Source organism: Penaeus vannamei, chromosome 12 (assembly GCF_042767895.1).
Source record: "Penaeus vannamei isolate JL-2024 chromosome 12, ASM4276789v1, whole genome shotgun sequence".
NCBI lineage: Eukaryota > Metazoa > Arthropoda > Malacostraca > Decapoda > Penaeidae > Penaeus > Penaeus vannamei.
This window is the reverse complement of record NC_091560.1, coordinates 9,170,979-9,185,978: the sequence shown is the minus strand read 5'-3', so window position 1 is coordinate 9,185,978 and position 15,000 is coordinate 9,170,979. Positions and strand designations below refer to the sequence as shown.

General features: G+C 45.0%; 1 protein-coding gene across 2 annotated transcripts in view; it reads left to right on the top strand.

The window, feature by feature from the left end:
• Positions 1-15,000, top strand: part of LOC113818545 (sushi, von Willebrand factor type A, EGF and pentraxin domain-containing protein 1) — a 51,177-nt gene that overhangs the window by 22,200 nt on the left and 13,977 nt on the right. For both annotated transcript variants that reach the window (XM_070127821.1, XM_070127820.1), the window contains exons 10-35: positions 1-111; positions 437-538; positions 744-890; positions 1,279-1,400; positions 1,838-1,952; positions 2,302-2,496; positions 2,953-3,047; positions 3,158-3,989; positions 4,180-4,362; positions 5,802-5,963; positions 6,179-6,340; positions 6,583-6,685; positions 6,856-6,934; positions 7,080-7,203; positions 7,408-7,635; positions 7,842-8,040; positions 8,322-8,479; positions 8,676-8,764; positions 9,009-9,118; positions 9,356-9,528; positions 9,657-9,871; positions 10,084-10,279; positions 11,108-11,281; positions 11,577-11,781; positions 12,063-12,261; positions 12,668-15,000. The exon at positions 1-111 is cut by the window's left edge and continues 84 nt beyond it; the exon at positions 12,668-15,000 is cut by the window's right edge and continues 1,128 nt beyond it. In XM_070127821.1, coding sequence (XP_069983922.1) covers positions 1-111; positions 437-538; positions 744-890; positions 1,279-1,400; positions 1,838-1,952; positions 2,302-2,496; positions 2,953-3,047; positions 3,158-3,989; positions 4,180-4,362; positions 5,802-5,963; positions 6,179-6,340; positions 6,583-6,685; positions 6,856-6,934; positions 7,080-7,203; positions 7,408-7,635; positions 7,842-8,040; positions 8,322-8,479; positions 8,676-8,764; positions 9,009-9,118; positions 9,356-9,528; positions 9,657-9,871; positions 10,084-10,279; positions 11,108-11,281; positions 11,577-11,781; positions 12,063-12,261; positions 12,668-15,000 — 6,811 coding nt within the window. The remainder of the gene's footprint in view (positions 112-436; positions 539-743; positions 891-1,278; positions 1,401-1,837; positions 1,953-2,301; positions 2,497-2,952; positions 3,048-3,157; positions 3,990-4,179; positions 4,363-5,801; positions 5,964-6,178; positions 6,341-6,582; positions 6,686-6,855; positions 6,935-7,079; positions 7,204-7,407; positions 7,636-7,841; positions 8,041-8,321; positions 8,480-8,675; positions 8,765-9,008; positions 9,119-9,355; positions 9,529-9,656; positions 9,872-10,083; positions 10,280-11,107; positions 11,282-11,576; positions 11,782-12,062; positions 12,262-12,667) is intronic.

Here is a 15,000-nt window from a genome sequence, read left to right as displayed (position 1 = left end):
CGAGGTGCGAGTTCGCCTGCGACCCCGGCTACCAGATAAGCGGACCGATTAAGACCACTTGCATCGACCCCGGAGTGTGGTCGGAGGGCCATAAGTCCCCACGGTGCGTAGGTACGTGTCGTGTGGTCGTTGTTCGAGGTCGTCAGGTGTAAGAGTCTTGCGTTCGATCAGCTGGCTCCTTAAGAATTTAAAAGCCTAGAACGAATATGATTCATTGTGTAAATGAAAGAAAGACAAATTAATCAAATAATACCCAAAACTGTCTCTAGTCCTAAACAATTTAACACTACAAACAATATGTATAATTACATGTATGTGTATATAAATATATATACATGTGATATATCTACCAATAAATAAATACAAAAATATACTTACACACACATACATAACCATATGTACTTACATATTCCATCTCCTTATTTTCCTCGGCCAGACATAACTCCACCAGTGATTCAGTGCCCAGAGAACATAACAACAGAGACTGAACCAAACGAAGTCTATGCGAATGTCACATGGAATCCACCACATGTAAAAGGTACGAATTCTTTGTTTTTATTTACATTGACTGATGACTTTGAGGAATTCTCCTGCTGTATTTTATATAAGTTCAGGAATTATTAATCGTTTTTTCTGATACCATCGGGAGGAACGCGAGATTATGTGATGATAAAACGTTGAAGAAAATAAATGAGTCATTCATATAGATAAGAATATAAGGAAATGGTTAATTTCACATTCAGATAACTCCAAGGGCAAGATAAAATTACACACAGTCCCCGCCACCAGTCAGCCCATGAAAATGAAAATAGGGAACCACACCATTACTTACGTCGCCATGGACAAACTAGGGAACAAAGCATCATGCGAATTCTCGGTCACCGTTGTAGGTAAGATTATCATTTTCATAATTGTTATTATTATCTTGTTCATTTGCACTATTATCATCATTATAACTATCATTATCATTATTGTTTTTTATTATCACTATTGTTATTATAACTTATCATTATCTTTATCATTATTAGTATTATTATCTGTTAATATTAGTACTAACATTTTACCTGCACGTTTGGCTGTAACGTCACAGAAAAAATAAGACAAAAAGGTTAGTTTACTTGAACACTTCTTAGATTTTAAAATATAAGACTTAGGCTTCACCACCTCAACATCTCATCAAATACATACTCAGCATCACCACCTCAACATCCCATCACATGCGTGCTCAAGATCATCCCATCAACATCACCACCTCAACATCTCTCAATAACACCACAGACAAGGAACCGCCACGGATAGACGAGTGCCTGTCCCCGCCTGTCTTCCTGTCCTACGAGGAGGTGGTGGACGTGTACTGGGAGGAACCCGTATTTTCGGATAATTCGGGAGTTGACGTGAAGGTGAGATGAAGTGCGTCTTGCGTGAGGGTGACGGTCGTTTGGGAAATGAAGACTGGTCATGTTGAATTATCTTTCCTTTGAAATTTGCTTCGTGTCTTCAAATTGAAGTGAAATTGCGTTATCGTCGATATATATATATATTTATCTTTATTGTTAGTTGTAGCGTTATCATCATCAAGATTATCACGAATATTATCATTGCTCTCATCTTGAACTATGATCGTTATTATTACTATTATCATCATTTGTATAATTATGTTTATTAACATTATCATTACAATACTCCATTATAATTATTAGTAGCCCTGTCACTTTCTTTACTGTAGTCATATCAATAATTCCCATTAGTAGCATTATCCTTATCCTTATCTATGTAAAGCAATGCATAAATTCTAGGAAAATCTGTCTAAATCTCAAACTAAGGTTGCCTGCTTCAGATAACGCGATCCAAGGAGCCCGGGCAGTTCCCTCAAGGAGACACCATGGTCGAGTACTGGGCGGAAGACGCGGCAGGCAACGTGGCAACTTGCAACATAACCATCACCGTTCAAAGTATGCAACTGCGGACGTGAAGGATGAAACATTTAAACATATTGATAAAGGGCATTTGAGTCATTTACGGTGTTATTAAAATGTATGGCTACTCAGCAAAACTAACACTGTCACTCACTCACCCTCTCTCTCTGTCTGTCAGTCTCTTTCTCTTCTCTCCTCTCCCTCTCTCCCCCCCTCCCTCGCTCTTTTCCTTTCATTTCCTCACTCTTTATCGCTCTCTTCTTCCTTTCTCTCTCTCCTACCCTCCAAGAAAAGGACATACCCCCCCCACACACACACAATCTAAACAACCGACCCCCCCCCCTCCACCCACATCTCACCTACCCCTCCTTCCTCTGCCCCACAGAACACGCCTGCCAGATGCCCGTGGACCCTATCAACGGAGCGGCCAACTGCACCGAGAATCCTGACGCCGTTTTCTGTACTCTCACCTGCGACGACAGCTACGCCTTCGCCATGAGGCCCCAGCAGGACTACTTCTGCGCCTACGATGGGATGTGGCTGCCCGACGAGAATCCGATGCCCTTCCCAGACTGCTCGGGTGCGTTTGCTGTTTGTTCTGATTAACTTATTTATACGTTATATGTATTTATTTAGTTAGTTAGTTTTTAGTTTTTAATAATTTATTAATTGCATTTTTTCTTTGCTGCTGCCATCATTCTTGCCGTTATTAATGCTGGTTTTATTATTAGCATTATTAATATTATCGTTATTATAATTTTTGTTATATAATCATTATTATTATTATTATTAGCACTAACATGGGTATTGTTATTATCATCATTATCATTATTATTATTATCATAATTATTATTATTATTATAATCTTTATTATTGGTAGTAGCAGTAACAGTAGTAGTGGTAGTAGCAATGGTAACAGTAGTAGGAGGGTAGCAGTAGCAGTAATAGTAGCATTATCATTACTGTTATTACTATCATTGCTATTGTTCTTTTTATCATTATCATCGTCATTATTGCTGTTGTTGTTTGACTTCAGTGACGTCCGTGTCAAACAGCATCTCCCAATACGGCGAGATGGCAATGGGAGAAGAAGATGATTCAATCTGCGACGACATCTTCTTCATGGGACAGGTAAATTGCACTATTTATCACTGATTAAAGACAGGTAAGGCAAATATTCTCCAAATCCACTCTAATTGGTACAACTCATATCAAACTGAAATTATCTTCTCATTTCTAAGGTTGAAAATCAGCTAGAAAAGAAACTGGAAGACGCACTTACGGCCATGTGTTCTGATGACGTGGTGTGCGAGGTGGCGGCGGTGGAAGCCGTGTGCGAGAGCATCCTCGCCGACGCAGAGGAAGAATTCAACTCCATTGGATTCTTCAGGAGGAGAAGGTCGGCGGAAGAAGACGCCCTGAACCGATACTGGCCCCAGCGGCACTCCGAGGCAGGCTGGCTGTACTGGCAGAGGGGCGCGGCGGGCGTGGCGGGAGGGAGGGTCAAGCGAGACACTCTTCTGCGGGAGTTCGATGTGCTCGACGACATCCAGCGGTGGAAGAGGCAGTTCGGCCTGACGATTCAACAGTTTCTCGGCGAGAAGACGACGACTGAGGCCCCGGCCACCAGTAGGGGCGAGAACTACCTCGGAGTCCTCATCGACCTTATCTCCAAATCCCTCGCCTCCGACGTCAGCACGGTGCGCTTCAACTCCTTCCTCACCAAACTGAGTCCTCATGAGGGTGACTTCACAACCAACGACTTCCTCCAGGCTTTCTCGGAGGAGTTCGGCGAGGACAAGACCAAACGACTCCGCGAACTGGCCGGCAAGCAGCTGAGTGGCATGAAGATCCCGGGGCTTCATCCTGTTGACGAAACGCAGGCCAAAAATCGCACAGCGAGGGACAACGACAGTGATCCTTTCCCCTCGTTCCCCGGCGATGAAATCTCGTCGAATGACTACAATGTCGACTACGGTTCCCCTTCCATCATCTTCCCTGGGGACCTCGATCCGACGACGACCGCGCCCCCTGAGGGCAAGAAAACTTTCAAGATACGATTCACTGTAGAAGGTAGTCTGCTTGCTTTTTTTTCTTCGTTTTCCTGTCTTTATAACATCGTTGTTTTTTTCTTCGTCTTTCCTGTCTTTATAACAACTATTTGCGATCAATGATTCAGAAAATAAACCTTTGTATAGTTACCATGTCTCCCTAGAACTTTTTTAAAATGCACATACCTGATTTAAGTCTTTCTCAATCACAGGTCACGGTTCAGGAGCGAAGGACCAGGTAGGAGATGCCATGGATGGCCTTCTTAAAGCTGCGGGCGATGGCCAGCTAGACGTGAACTTTGGCCAACGGCAGCTCCGCGTGGCGGCCATAAGGCTCAAGGAAAACCCAGAATACCTTTGCGAACCCGGGAGCGTCTCGCAGGGTGACAAGTGCGGTGAGTGTGTATGTGAGTGACTGAAGAGTGAAGTGTGAGTGAATGAAGAAATTGGCTGGTTGGAACGTGAATGGTGAGTTATTCAATGAGCACATGAGCGTTTTGAATTACGGATATGCAAATATATAAGCATAAATATACAAACTTTTCTATACTGGGGAAAAATCAGATATAAACGCACAATTCATATTCATATTTTAAAAATATCTGCATATTCTTATATATATTTTTTAAATGTTATTGAAATATTTCTAAATATTCTAAACATTTGAAACACAATGACGAAGATGCAATAATGTAAATATTTTTTTTTCTATCCTGGGGGAAATCAAATATGTGTGACACCAAAATACATGCTGTTACATGAATTTGATGACCTAATCCTGTAACAGGAAGTAAAGGCGTTTTAAGCAGGGCCTTTTTCTTGCTAACTCAAGCATTTCGCTTGCTTCCTCAAGCGACCGCCGTAGATGACTAGACTTGCGCTTGCTTAGTCAAGCGGTGATAAATAATTTTTTCACGGTATCTGATTCTGTAATTTTTTTTAAATCATATTCAAATAAATTGAAATTAACTGAAAACAAAGGAGATTATGGGAATAAAAAGTGATTTACTTATGAATAATAAATCATTATAAGACGAACAATTTACCTCTTACTGTACTGTTACTCCTCGTCTCTCTAAATCGAGAATATATCTGCTATTCTATGAAATAGAGAATATTTCAAGTGAAAAAAGTTTGAGAAATTCTAGCAACATTCTTCTGTTGATATTGTATTCGATGATTTGTTATATTTAACCTCATAAAATCGGATATATGGGAATGGGTAGGCCTATATTTTAATTCAGGGATGTTCATTTGTTTTGATAACGCGTCAGAATGAAAGAGCTGCCAATCGGAAGTGTGTGTCATTGTTTTAGAGGCACACTATATGAATATAGGAGAAAATATTGCGCTTTGTTAAGACGTTTGGGTAGATTCACTCTGCCATCTTGATGCGGCGCTAGCTTGTCAGTTGTTTTGAAATGCGCGCTCAAACTGTTACCAACTGCCAATGGAATAAACTCCACTCTCGATTTATACATTAGGTATCTCTCCGAGATTGTTGGTGGGAATACTTGTCTATTGCTTTTAAAACCCGAGTTTGTATATGCTGTGTGTTATTTTGACATTTCTATGTTCTCCAATGACTGTTATGATTTGTTCTTTATAGAAAGACACTTCCACATGTCTGGCATCACTTAACAGGGCCTGCCTGCCTTGGAGAGCGATTTAAGCAGGGAACGGTACAGTTCTTGGCCTATTGGCAAGAATTCCTGCTCAAGCGCTCCCCTGCTTAAAACGCTTTTAAACCCTAAATAAATACAGCACGTTACATTATCATAAAAAAACACGTCATATTTTTTTCGTTTCATAATCCCAATTTCCAAACTTGCAGTGAAGTGTCCTGTTGGTACCTTCTTCAACGTGGTGCTGAAGGAGTGCCAGCCGTGCCCGAGAGGTTCATTCCAGCCTCAAGAGGGCCAAGTGTCATGTATCGTGTGTCCCTCCAACACCTCCACGAAAGTTAGCAGTGCCAAGAGTGATCAGGACTGTAAAGGTGAGTCCCAACTTGAATGAGTGTTCAATATTTGTTATATTTACTTGCCGTTCATAAAAGACTTTACTCCCATCCGAGGATAGGCAACACTGCGAGACTATATTTCTTCATGATGATAACCATTACACAATTCCGCCGGAAGTGAAACAGGAATGATATGATGTATAAAATCGTGATAAAAGTCCCACGCCATCCGACTCCACGTTGACCCACAGCCCAGTGTCTGCCTGGGTCCTTCTCCGACGACGGGCTGGAGCCGTGCGTGACGTGCGACCTCGGCCAGTACCAGGACGAGTACGCCTCTCTCTCGTGCGCTTCTTGTCCGCATAACACCACGACCTGGAGGAGAGGTTGCTGGGTCATCGAGGAGTGCCAGCGTGAGTCAAACAAATCATAAAAGTATGATGTATTGTTATACATCTAAACTGCAGCGCATTCAAATTCTCAGGACTATATAGATCATATTTTGTACCAGACAAGGCAGTAAATGTACAGCGAAGTACCTGCATGAAAAAAAGGCTATTAAAACTGCTGGTTTGATGGTAGTACATCAATACTTTCTAGATATCATGATCGGCCTCGTTGTCACGTCTTTTACTAACGAAATCTCGTTCCCCAGCGGCCTGTCCCCCTGGCGCAGTGTCCGAGACGGGGCTGCAGCCTTGCTTCGACTGTCCCGTTGGCTTCTTCCAGGAGAAGAGCGGCCAGACCGAGTGCTTCAGGTACGTGTCAGCGAAATGCTGTTGTTATTGTTCCAGTCCTATTGTAGTAGATAAATTTGCTTGTCCCTTGCTTATAATAGGATAAACATTACAAGGACAGAATTATAAGTATGGGAAATATATTTATTATTTTTTTACGTTAGGGTAACTAATCATTTCCCTGTCTCCAGGTGCCCCCATGGCGCAGAGACTGACGGCCAAGGCTCCACCTCCTTGTTCCAATGCCATGGCGTCACTGAGGGAGATCAGGTACGGTTCACATCACTGAAAGAAAGGAAAGAAAGCTGGCGGATGTTTTTTTTTTTTCTCCGATAATAATCAAAGAATGTGTGTGTGTGTGTGTAAGTGTGTAAATCACGTCTTGATCCAACTGACATACCTCTACTATGCTCAGGCGGCGCACACCAGCCTGGACACCCTGACCATCAACGACTGCTTCAGCACACCTTGCCTCAACGGCGGGTCTTGCAGCCCCTTGGACTTCGGATACGTGTGCCAGTGTATTCCCGGGTATTCAGGTAAATCATTAGGTCCTTAAACTTCCTTTGGGTATCATATTTGGCTGAAAGCACGGACCATAAATTAGGTATCTCATACTGAAATCTAGTGAATCGAGTTGCAATTCACTCCGAAATCCCTGCAAATCCTCAACCCTGAATAATGAACCCCGTAATTTCCTGAGCCTAATGCCTCATCCTCCAACCCCCGTCCGCCTCCTCCAGGCCAGCAGTGCGAGACCGAGATCGACGAGTGCGAGAGCGACCCCTGCTTCAACGGGGGGACTTGCATCGACATGCTCGACGGCTTCCACTGCGAGTGTCCGCCAGGCTTCACGGCCTCCCAGTGCGACGTCGACATCAACGAGTGTGAGCCCGACCCCTGCCAGAACGGCGGCACCTGCGCCGACCTCACTGATTCGTTCAAGTGTATCTGTCAGAGTGGCTACACTGGTAAGTTGTTGGCATGAAGCAGAAAATATTTAGCCAATAAAAATATTGCAATGGACCATTTATTATTGTAAAGATAAGTCTGCTTCATTCGCAAAGATCGATGCCCTATTTGTAAATCTTGTTCTAAATCCTATTGCCACGAAAACATCATCGCTGCCCCCTCACAAGGGCAGGCGAAGTACAGGACCAACTCGAAACTATTTCAGGCGAGGTGTGCGACATAGACATCGACGAGTGCGCCACCACCCCATGCGCAGGGGGGGCGACGTGCGAGGACCGCCTCAACGACGTGCTGTGCGTGTGTCCCCCGGGCGTGACGGGGCGGTACTGCGAGACGCCCATCAACGAGTGTGAGTCCTCACCCTGCGAGCACGGCCTCTGCATCGACCAGGTCAACGCATTCAAGTAAGATTTTTAAGATACATCAGCTATTTTTACTGATAAGACAGTGAGCCAGCATGTATATTTAACTTGAGGTTACATAACATTGTGCCCTTTAATAAAAGTTCAGGATTTCATTATTGTCTTAAATGTATACCGTATAAGCATGGTAGAAATTTAAATGCTTTTTCTATTTCTTTCATCTTACCAGTCCAAACGGTGTGATTTAACAAAAAAGTGTTACACAGAGCAAAAGTTTAAATTCCATATTTTCTTTTCGCTTACTAAACAAATTTGCGGGTTAGGTGCGTGTGTGAGCCAGGTTTCGAAGGCGACACTTGCGCAGTAAACACAGACGACTGTGCCTCTGCCCCGTGCCAGAACGGTGGCACTTGCACGGACTGGGTCAACGGCTTCTCGTGCGCCTGCAACCCTGGATACACTGGCACCAACTGCGAAACAGGTACGTTTATTCGCGCAGTTAAGAGCAATATTCTGTCGCAAACTAAAGCGAGTGATTCATATACAATCTCTTAATACAAATATTATTCAGTTATTTTCATCTAAATAATGAAGTGTGAGCAATATGCACTACCTGTCTCTCATGTCTCATTAGTATAACTCGATATGCGAATCACTAAACTCATTCGAATCCGCAGAGATGTCAACGGATTTCGTCCTCGACTTCCCCACGTCAGGAATTTTGGATTACGCGGCCATAGAAAAGATTTCTGGTCCCATGAACAGCGTGAGTATCCTGGATGCTGGTTAGAAAAATAAACGTTTTTTTTCGTCTCTTATGTAATTTCGTAATGAAATGCTGACATGTACAGAACTATCGTTCACTATCTCTCTCTCTCTCTTTCTTTCTTTCTCTCTCTCTCTCTCTCTCTCTCTCTCTCTCTCTCTCTCTCTCTCTCTTCTCTCTCTCTCTCTCTCTCTCTCTCTCTCTCTCTCCCCTACCTCCCTCCTCACCTCGTCTCATTCCTCAGTCGTCGGCGTGCTTCTGGATGAAAACCGATGATCGTGACAACTACGGGACGCCCTTCAGCTACGCCACGGACTCCCATGACAACGCCTTCACCGTCACTGACTACAGCGGGTGGGTACAAAGGGAAAAGGGCGGGGAGGGGGGGGGGTCAACCCATGTGAAGAGAGAGGAGTTTTAAGGGTACAGGCGAAAGGAAGTGGATGAGACAATAGAAAAATATATATATCATGAATTGATGATATATCTGTGTGATAATTTTTATATGAGATACACATTAATACAAATAGATTAAAGATTTATGTTTATGCCTTTGAAAATGTCATATATATTTTTTGTATCTAACTGCAGTTTTGTGTTGTATGTGAACGGCGACAAGCGCATCACAGACGTCGGTGCCAACGACGGGCAGTGGCACTTTGTGTGTGTCACCTGGAAGAGCCTTAACGGTACTTGGGCCATTTACCTGGACGGCAACCTGGCCGACAGCGGCACTGGATTGGCACCGAATACGACCATAGAAGGTTGGTATCTGCACGTGCTTGCATTTGCGCACGCATGTGTGTGCTTGGGTGTGTACACATACTTTTGTTTGTGCAGGTTTTCCACTGAATTACCATTAAGATCTTCCGATCTCTACCCTTCCTCGTAGCCTCAGGGACACTGGTGTTAGGACAGGAGCAGGACCAGCGCGGCGGCAGCTACAGTCCCCAGGAGTCCTTCCGAGGAGAAATCACGCTCTTGAACGTGTGGGACGAGGAGCTCTCGCTGGCCGACGTCGCAGGAACCTTCTCCCGCTGCGACAGATACGTCGGGAGTTTCGCCGGATGGCCGGACTTCCAAGCTGGGATCAAGGGGCAGGTCAAGGTGAGGCTCCCTGAGCAATTGCTCGTATTTATATGCCATTCACCTTTGCCATGTTCTAAACTTTGTGATATTTAGTTCACATACATTTTCATTTTTCTATTTCTCCTTCATAAAAGTATATAATTATCCACATGCACCTGAGCTGAAGTCGTATTCGATCTCAATCCAATAGATAAACCACAAAAGAGCACCCTTCTTTCTGTATCCTACAGGTGAAGCCGTCAACCTTCTGTCGTGGCTGCGGCGTCCCATCGAAGCCCAGCGACGGCCAGGTGCAGGTGAGCGGCGAAGGTGCAGGTGCAGTGGCAACCATCGAGTGCGACCAAGGCTTCAAGTTGTACAGCGGCGACTCTGAGAGAACGTGCCTTGTCTATGGCATGTGGTCCGGTCCAGAACCGGAATGTCGGCGTAAGTATTAAAAAAAAGAAAGAAAAAAAACTTGCATCAGATTACTTCTTTCCGCTTTTGGCATATGTATATATATATATGTGTGTGTGTGTGTGTGTGTGTGTGTCTATATGTATATATGTATATGATTATATATATATATATATATATATATATATATATATATATATATATATAGAGAGAGAGAGAGAGAGAGAGAGAGAGAGAGAGAGAGAGAGAGAAATAAAGAGAGAAGAAAAGAGAGGGAGAGAAAGGAAGATAAATAGAGAGGAGAGAGATAGAGAGGGAAAGAGAAATAGAGGAGAGAGTAAGAGAGAGAGAGAGAGGGTGGGGAGAAAAAGAGAGAGGGGCGGAGAGAAAGAGAGAGAGGGGGGAGAGAAAGAGAAAGATAGAGAGAGAGAGGGGGGGGAGGAGGAGAAAGAGAGAGCGAGGGGGGGGGAGAGAAAGAGAGAGCGAGGGGGGAGAGAAAGAGCGAGCGAGGGGTGGAGAGAAAGAGAGAGCGAGGGGAGGGGAGAGCGCGGGGGAGAGAGAGAGAGAGAGAGAGAGAGAGAGAGAGAGAGAGAGAGAGAGAGAGAGAGAGAGAGAGAGGGGGAGAAAGAAAGAGAGAGCGAGGGGGGGAGAGAAAGAGAGAGAGAGAGAGAGAGAGAGAGAGAGAGAGAGAGAGAGAGAGAGAGAGAGAGAGAGAGAGAGAGAGAAAGGGAGGAGAGAGAAAGAGCGAGAGGGGGAGAGAGAAAGAGAGAGGGTGGGGAGAGAGAGAGAGAGAGAGACAGACAGAAGAGAGATAAAGTGAGAAAGAGCATAAATAACACATCTGTCTCCTCCGCACAGGCGTTACATGTGGCTTCCCTGGGTACCTGCTGAACGGACACGTGGAGGGCACCGCATACAGCTTCGGCGACGCCGTCACCTACACATGCAACCCCGGCTTCGTGCTCCGCGGGGTGAGCACCAGGACCTGCCAGGACGACGGCATTTGGACGGGAGAACACCCCGAGTGTGAAGGTCGGCCGGGGGGGAGGGTCTTTCCTGCTCTTGGCTAAGCATAAGTAGATTGATGAGTAGTCTGATGAATATAGGTTGAGAGAGATAGAGATAAATTAGTCTTACGGAAAGAGAGGGAGGGAGAGAGAGAGAGAGAGAGAGAAAGAAAGAAAGAAAGAAAGAGAGAGAGAGAGAGAGAGAGAAAGAAAGAAAGAAAGAAAGAGAGAGAGAGAGAGATGCAGACGCCTACAACTGGAGACACAAATCAAAGAGGTACCAAGGAGTGTCGCCATAACTGCAGAACTCCTCCCCGCAGTGATCAAGTGTCCTGACCTCCACGCGGGTCCCAACGGCCAGGTGACCAGTCATCTCGGGAACTACATGCCCACCAACCAGATATCCTTCGCCTGCGAGGAAGGATACCTGATGGACGGTCCTGCGGTGCTCACTTGCGGCGGCGACGGAGAGTGGGACGGGGCTCCTCCTGCCTGCCAGTCGGAGGCTTGCGGGGAAATGCCCAGGTAATCATCCCTGGACCTCAATCCTTTCAACGAGTAAACAACGAACGAACAGCAAAAAAATGCGGAGTGGAAAGACGCACGCATGAATAAATATAATTACTTTATATTAAATGTAATAAGACTTTATAATAAATATAATGAGACTTTATGATAATTATAATAAGACTTTATAATAAATATAAGACTTTATAGTAAATATAATGAGACTTTATGATAAATATAAGATTTTATAATAAATATAATAAGACTTTATTATAACAATCTCCACTCCACCTCCTCAGCATTGTGGATGGATACGCGGTAGGAGGCCCCGTCGTGCGGCCAGGGGAGCAGGTGGAGGTCAAGTGCAACCCAGGCTTCAAGCTGGACGGCGACCCCATGGTCACGTGCAAGGACGACTTCACCTGGTCGCGGCCGCTCCCCAAGTGCAAGGTCCCCAAGTGCGAGAAGCCTCCGGCCGTCCTCAACGGCAGGGTCAAGGTGGGCGGATTTGCTTGGAGTCGGGAATTCCGCTGTTCGATAAGAATACGAACACGCACATGCACATGCACACGCACACACACACGCACACACAAACCTACACTGTGTGGATAAATTATGTCCATTTCCATTTCTATGTGCATGTATATTACATAAATACACATAAGAAAAAAATACATACACACATACACACACACACACACACACACACACACACACACACACACACACACATATATATATATATATATATATTATATATATAGATAGATAGATAGATATAGATAGATAGACACACACACACACACACACACGATAGGTTGATATACATGTATACATATATGTATATATATATACTTCTACATTAGATGATAGATGTGTTTACCCCTGACTCGGCCTCCATCAGGTGAGAGCCTCCTCCACCTCCAGGGAAGCCGTCTACATGTGCGAGCCTGGCTTCGTCGTGGTAGGGGCAAAAACCCTTTCCTGTGATGCTGATGGCGAGTGGAGCGGGCCTTGGTCCACGTGTGAAGCACTGCCTTGCCCCAACCCTACTGTGCCTGCCCACGCCGTCGTGCCCGAAAAGGATGTGTGGCGAGTAGGAGATCTTCTGTCGTATGAGTGCGAGTTGGGGTACCTTCTACAGGGGAACAGTCTCACCGAGTGTATCGACAATGGCGGTAAAGGCGAGTGGAATGGTGTGGTTCCCAAGTGTGTGATTGCTACGTGTTCGCCGCCCAGCAAGCCCGCGAATGGGATTGTTTCAGTCGTACACAGGCCGCAGGACGCTTCAGCTGGACACAATACATTGGTTCTTCCAACGGCGTCCGGGGAGTTTGAACTTCGTAGAAAACGCAGTCTAGATTTTCCGAGTTTTCCGAGTATTGGTCAGTCTAGTTCTGACAAGGACCCTGACTGGGTGCCGGATGGTTATGATTATGATTACTCGCATGGTACTGGTCAATCTTCGCTCGATTATTCTGATTATTCACAGAACACAGGCCAGTCAACCACAGACTATGATTATACTGGGCAGAAACCAGGTGGCTTTGAGTTACAGAGTGCTGGGGGTTCTGATTATGAAGACTTCGGTCAGCAAGCAGGTGGCTTAGACTTTTCTCAAACTACAGGACAGTCTTCTAATTATGACGACTTTGGTCAGCAAGCAGGTGGCTTCGATCTTTCTCAAAGTGCAGGACAGTCTTCTGATTATGAAGACTTTGGACAACAAAGTGGCTTTCAGTTAGGGACAAGTCAGTCCACAGATTTTGACTACATTGGGCAGAATACAGGTCAGACATTTACATCGTATGAAGACTTGTCTCAGTCTAGTACGCAACAAAATGCTGGTGGTCTCAGTCAGGTACAAAAGGGCGACTATGTATATGGTGTAGAAGTTGAATATGACTGCAGTCTTGGATATAAACTCCTTGGTGCCCGAAGAAGACACTGCACGGAAACAGGTGACTGGGATTCACCAGAACCTCGATGTTACGAACAGTTCTGCTCTGAGTTACCCCCTGTGCAGAATGGATATATTGTTTACCATGGGTCTGGTGTTAATAGTCAAGCAGAATATGTATGCAATCCTGGCTACAGCCTTGTTGGGGCAGACTTTCAACTCTTGTGCCAGATGAATAAGACATGGCTGGGAGAGATACCCACTTGCGAGATCATGGACTGTGGAGATCCACCGGATATCGGGAACGGAACTCTCTCATTCTCAACAACTACATATGGTTCTATGGTATCATATGACTGCTTCTTTGGGTTTGTGTTAGAGGGAAGCTTTGAGCGATACTGTGGAGCTTTCGGCTTCTGGAACGGCTCTAGTCCTCGCTGTATTGCTGTTACCTGTGACCCACCTGAGGTGATTGAAAATGGTTACATAAGCTTTGATGGGAGCCTGTTTGTAGGTTCCCCAATAGAGTACGAGTGCAAGGTTTGTTACAAGTTGAATGGGACACGCTACAGAACCTGCAATACAGATGGGACATGGACCCTAGAGGAACCAAGTTGCAACAGAATATACTGTAGTGAAATTCCTGCTAGCATCCCAAATGGGCGAGTTATAGGTGATGATAATTCCTGTGGCTCACTCGTGGAATACGAGTGTTCTCCTGGGTATCGCAGAAATGGCAGGCGGAATGCTACATGCCTGGAGAGTGGAAAATGGAGTTCAGAAATGCCAGCATGCGAGAGGATCAGCTGTGGACCACCACCTCTTTTGGCAAATGGTAATCACATAGGTCAGTCATATGATTTCACAGACAAAATTACTTTTGAGTGTAATGAAGGCTACCTCATGACTGGACCCAAGTTACGTGTTTGTCAAGCAGACGGTACCTGGTCCGAGTCCTCTCCTGTGTGTAACATTGTAAATTGCACCAAGCCTCAAGGGCCCTCGAATGCAAAGGTACGCCTAAGTGGTCTGTTCTTTGGGTCTTCTATTGAGGTGGTGTGCAATCCAGGCTACAGCATGGATGGGGACAAAGACTTAATGTGTAATGCGGATGGAAACTGGGATAAGGAAATGCCACACTGCCTGCCAGTGATTTGCCCACCTGCTCCCCAACTACCATATGCGACTTACAATTCGAGTGAGAAACAATTCGAAGCCTTCACTGTCTTAAAATATACCTGTGAAAGTGGATATCGTTCTGCAGGACCAAATGACATCTTAACATGTGGAACTACAGGTGAATGGGAAGGTGAAGTAATTCAATGCCAGCCTGTGGA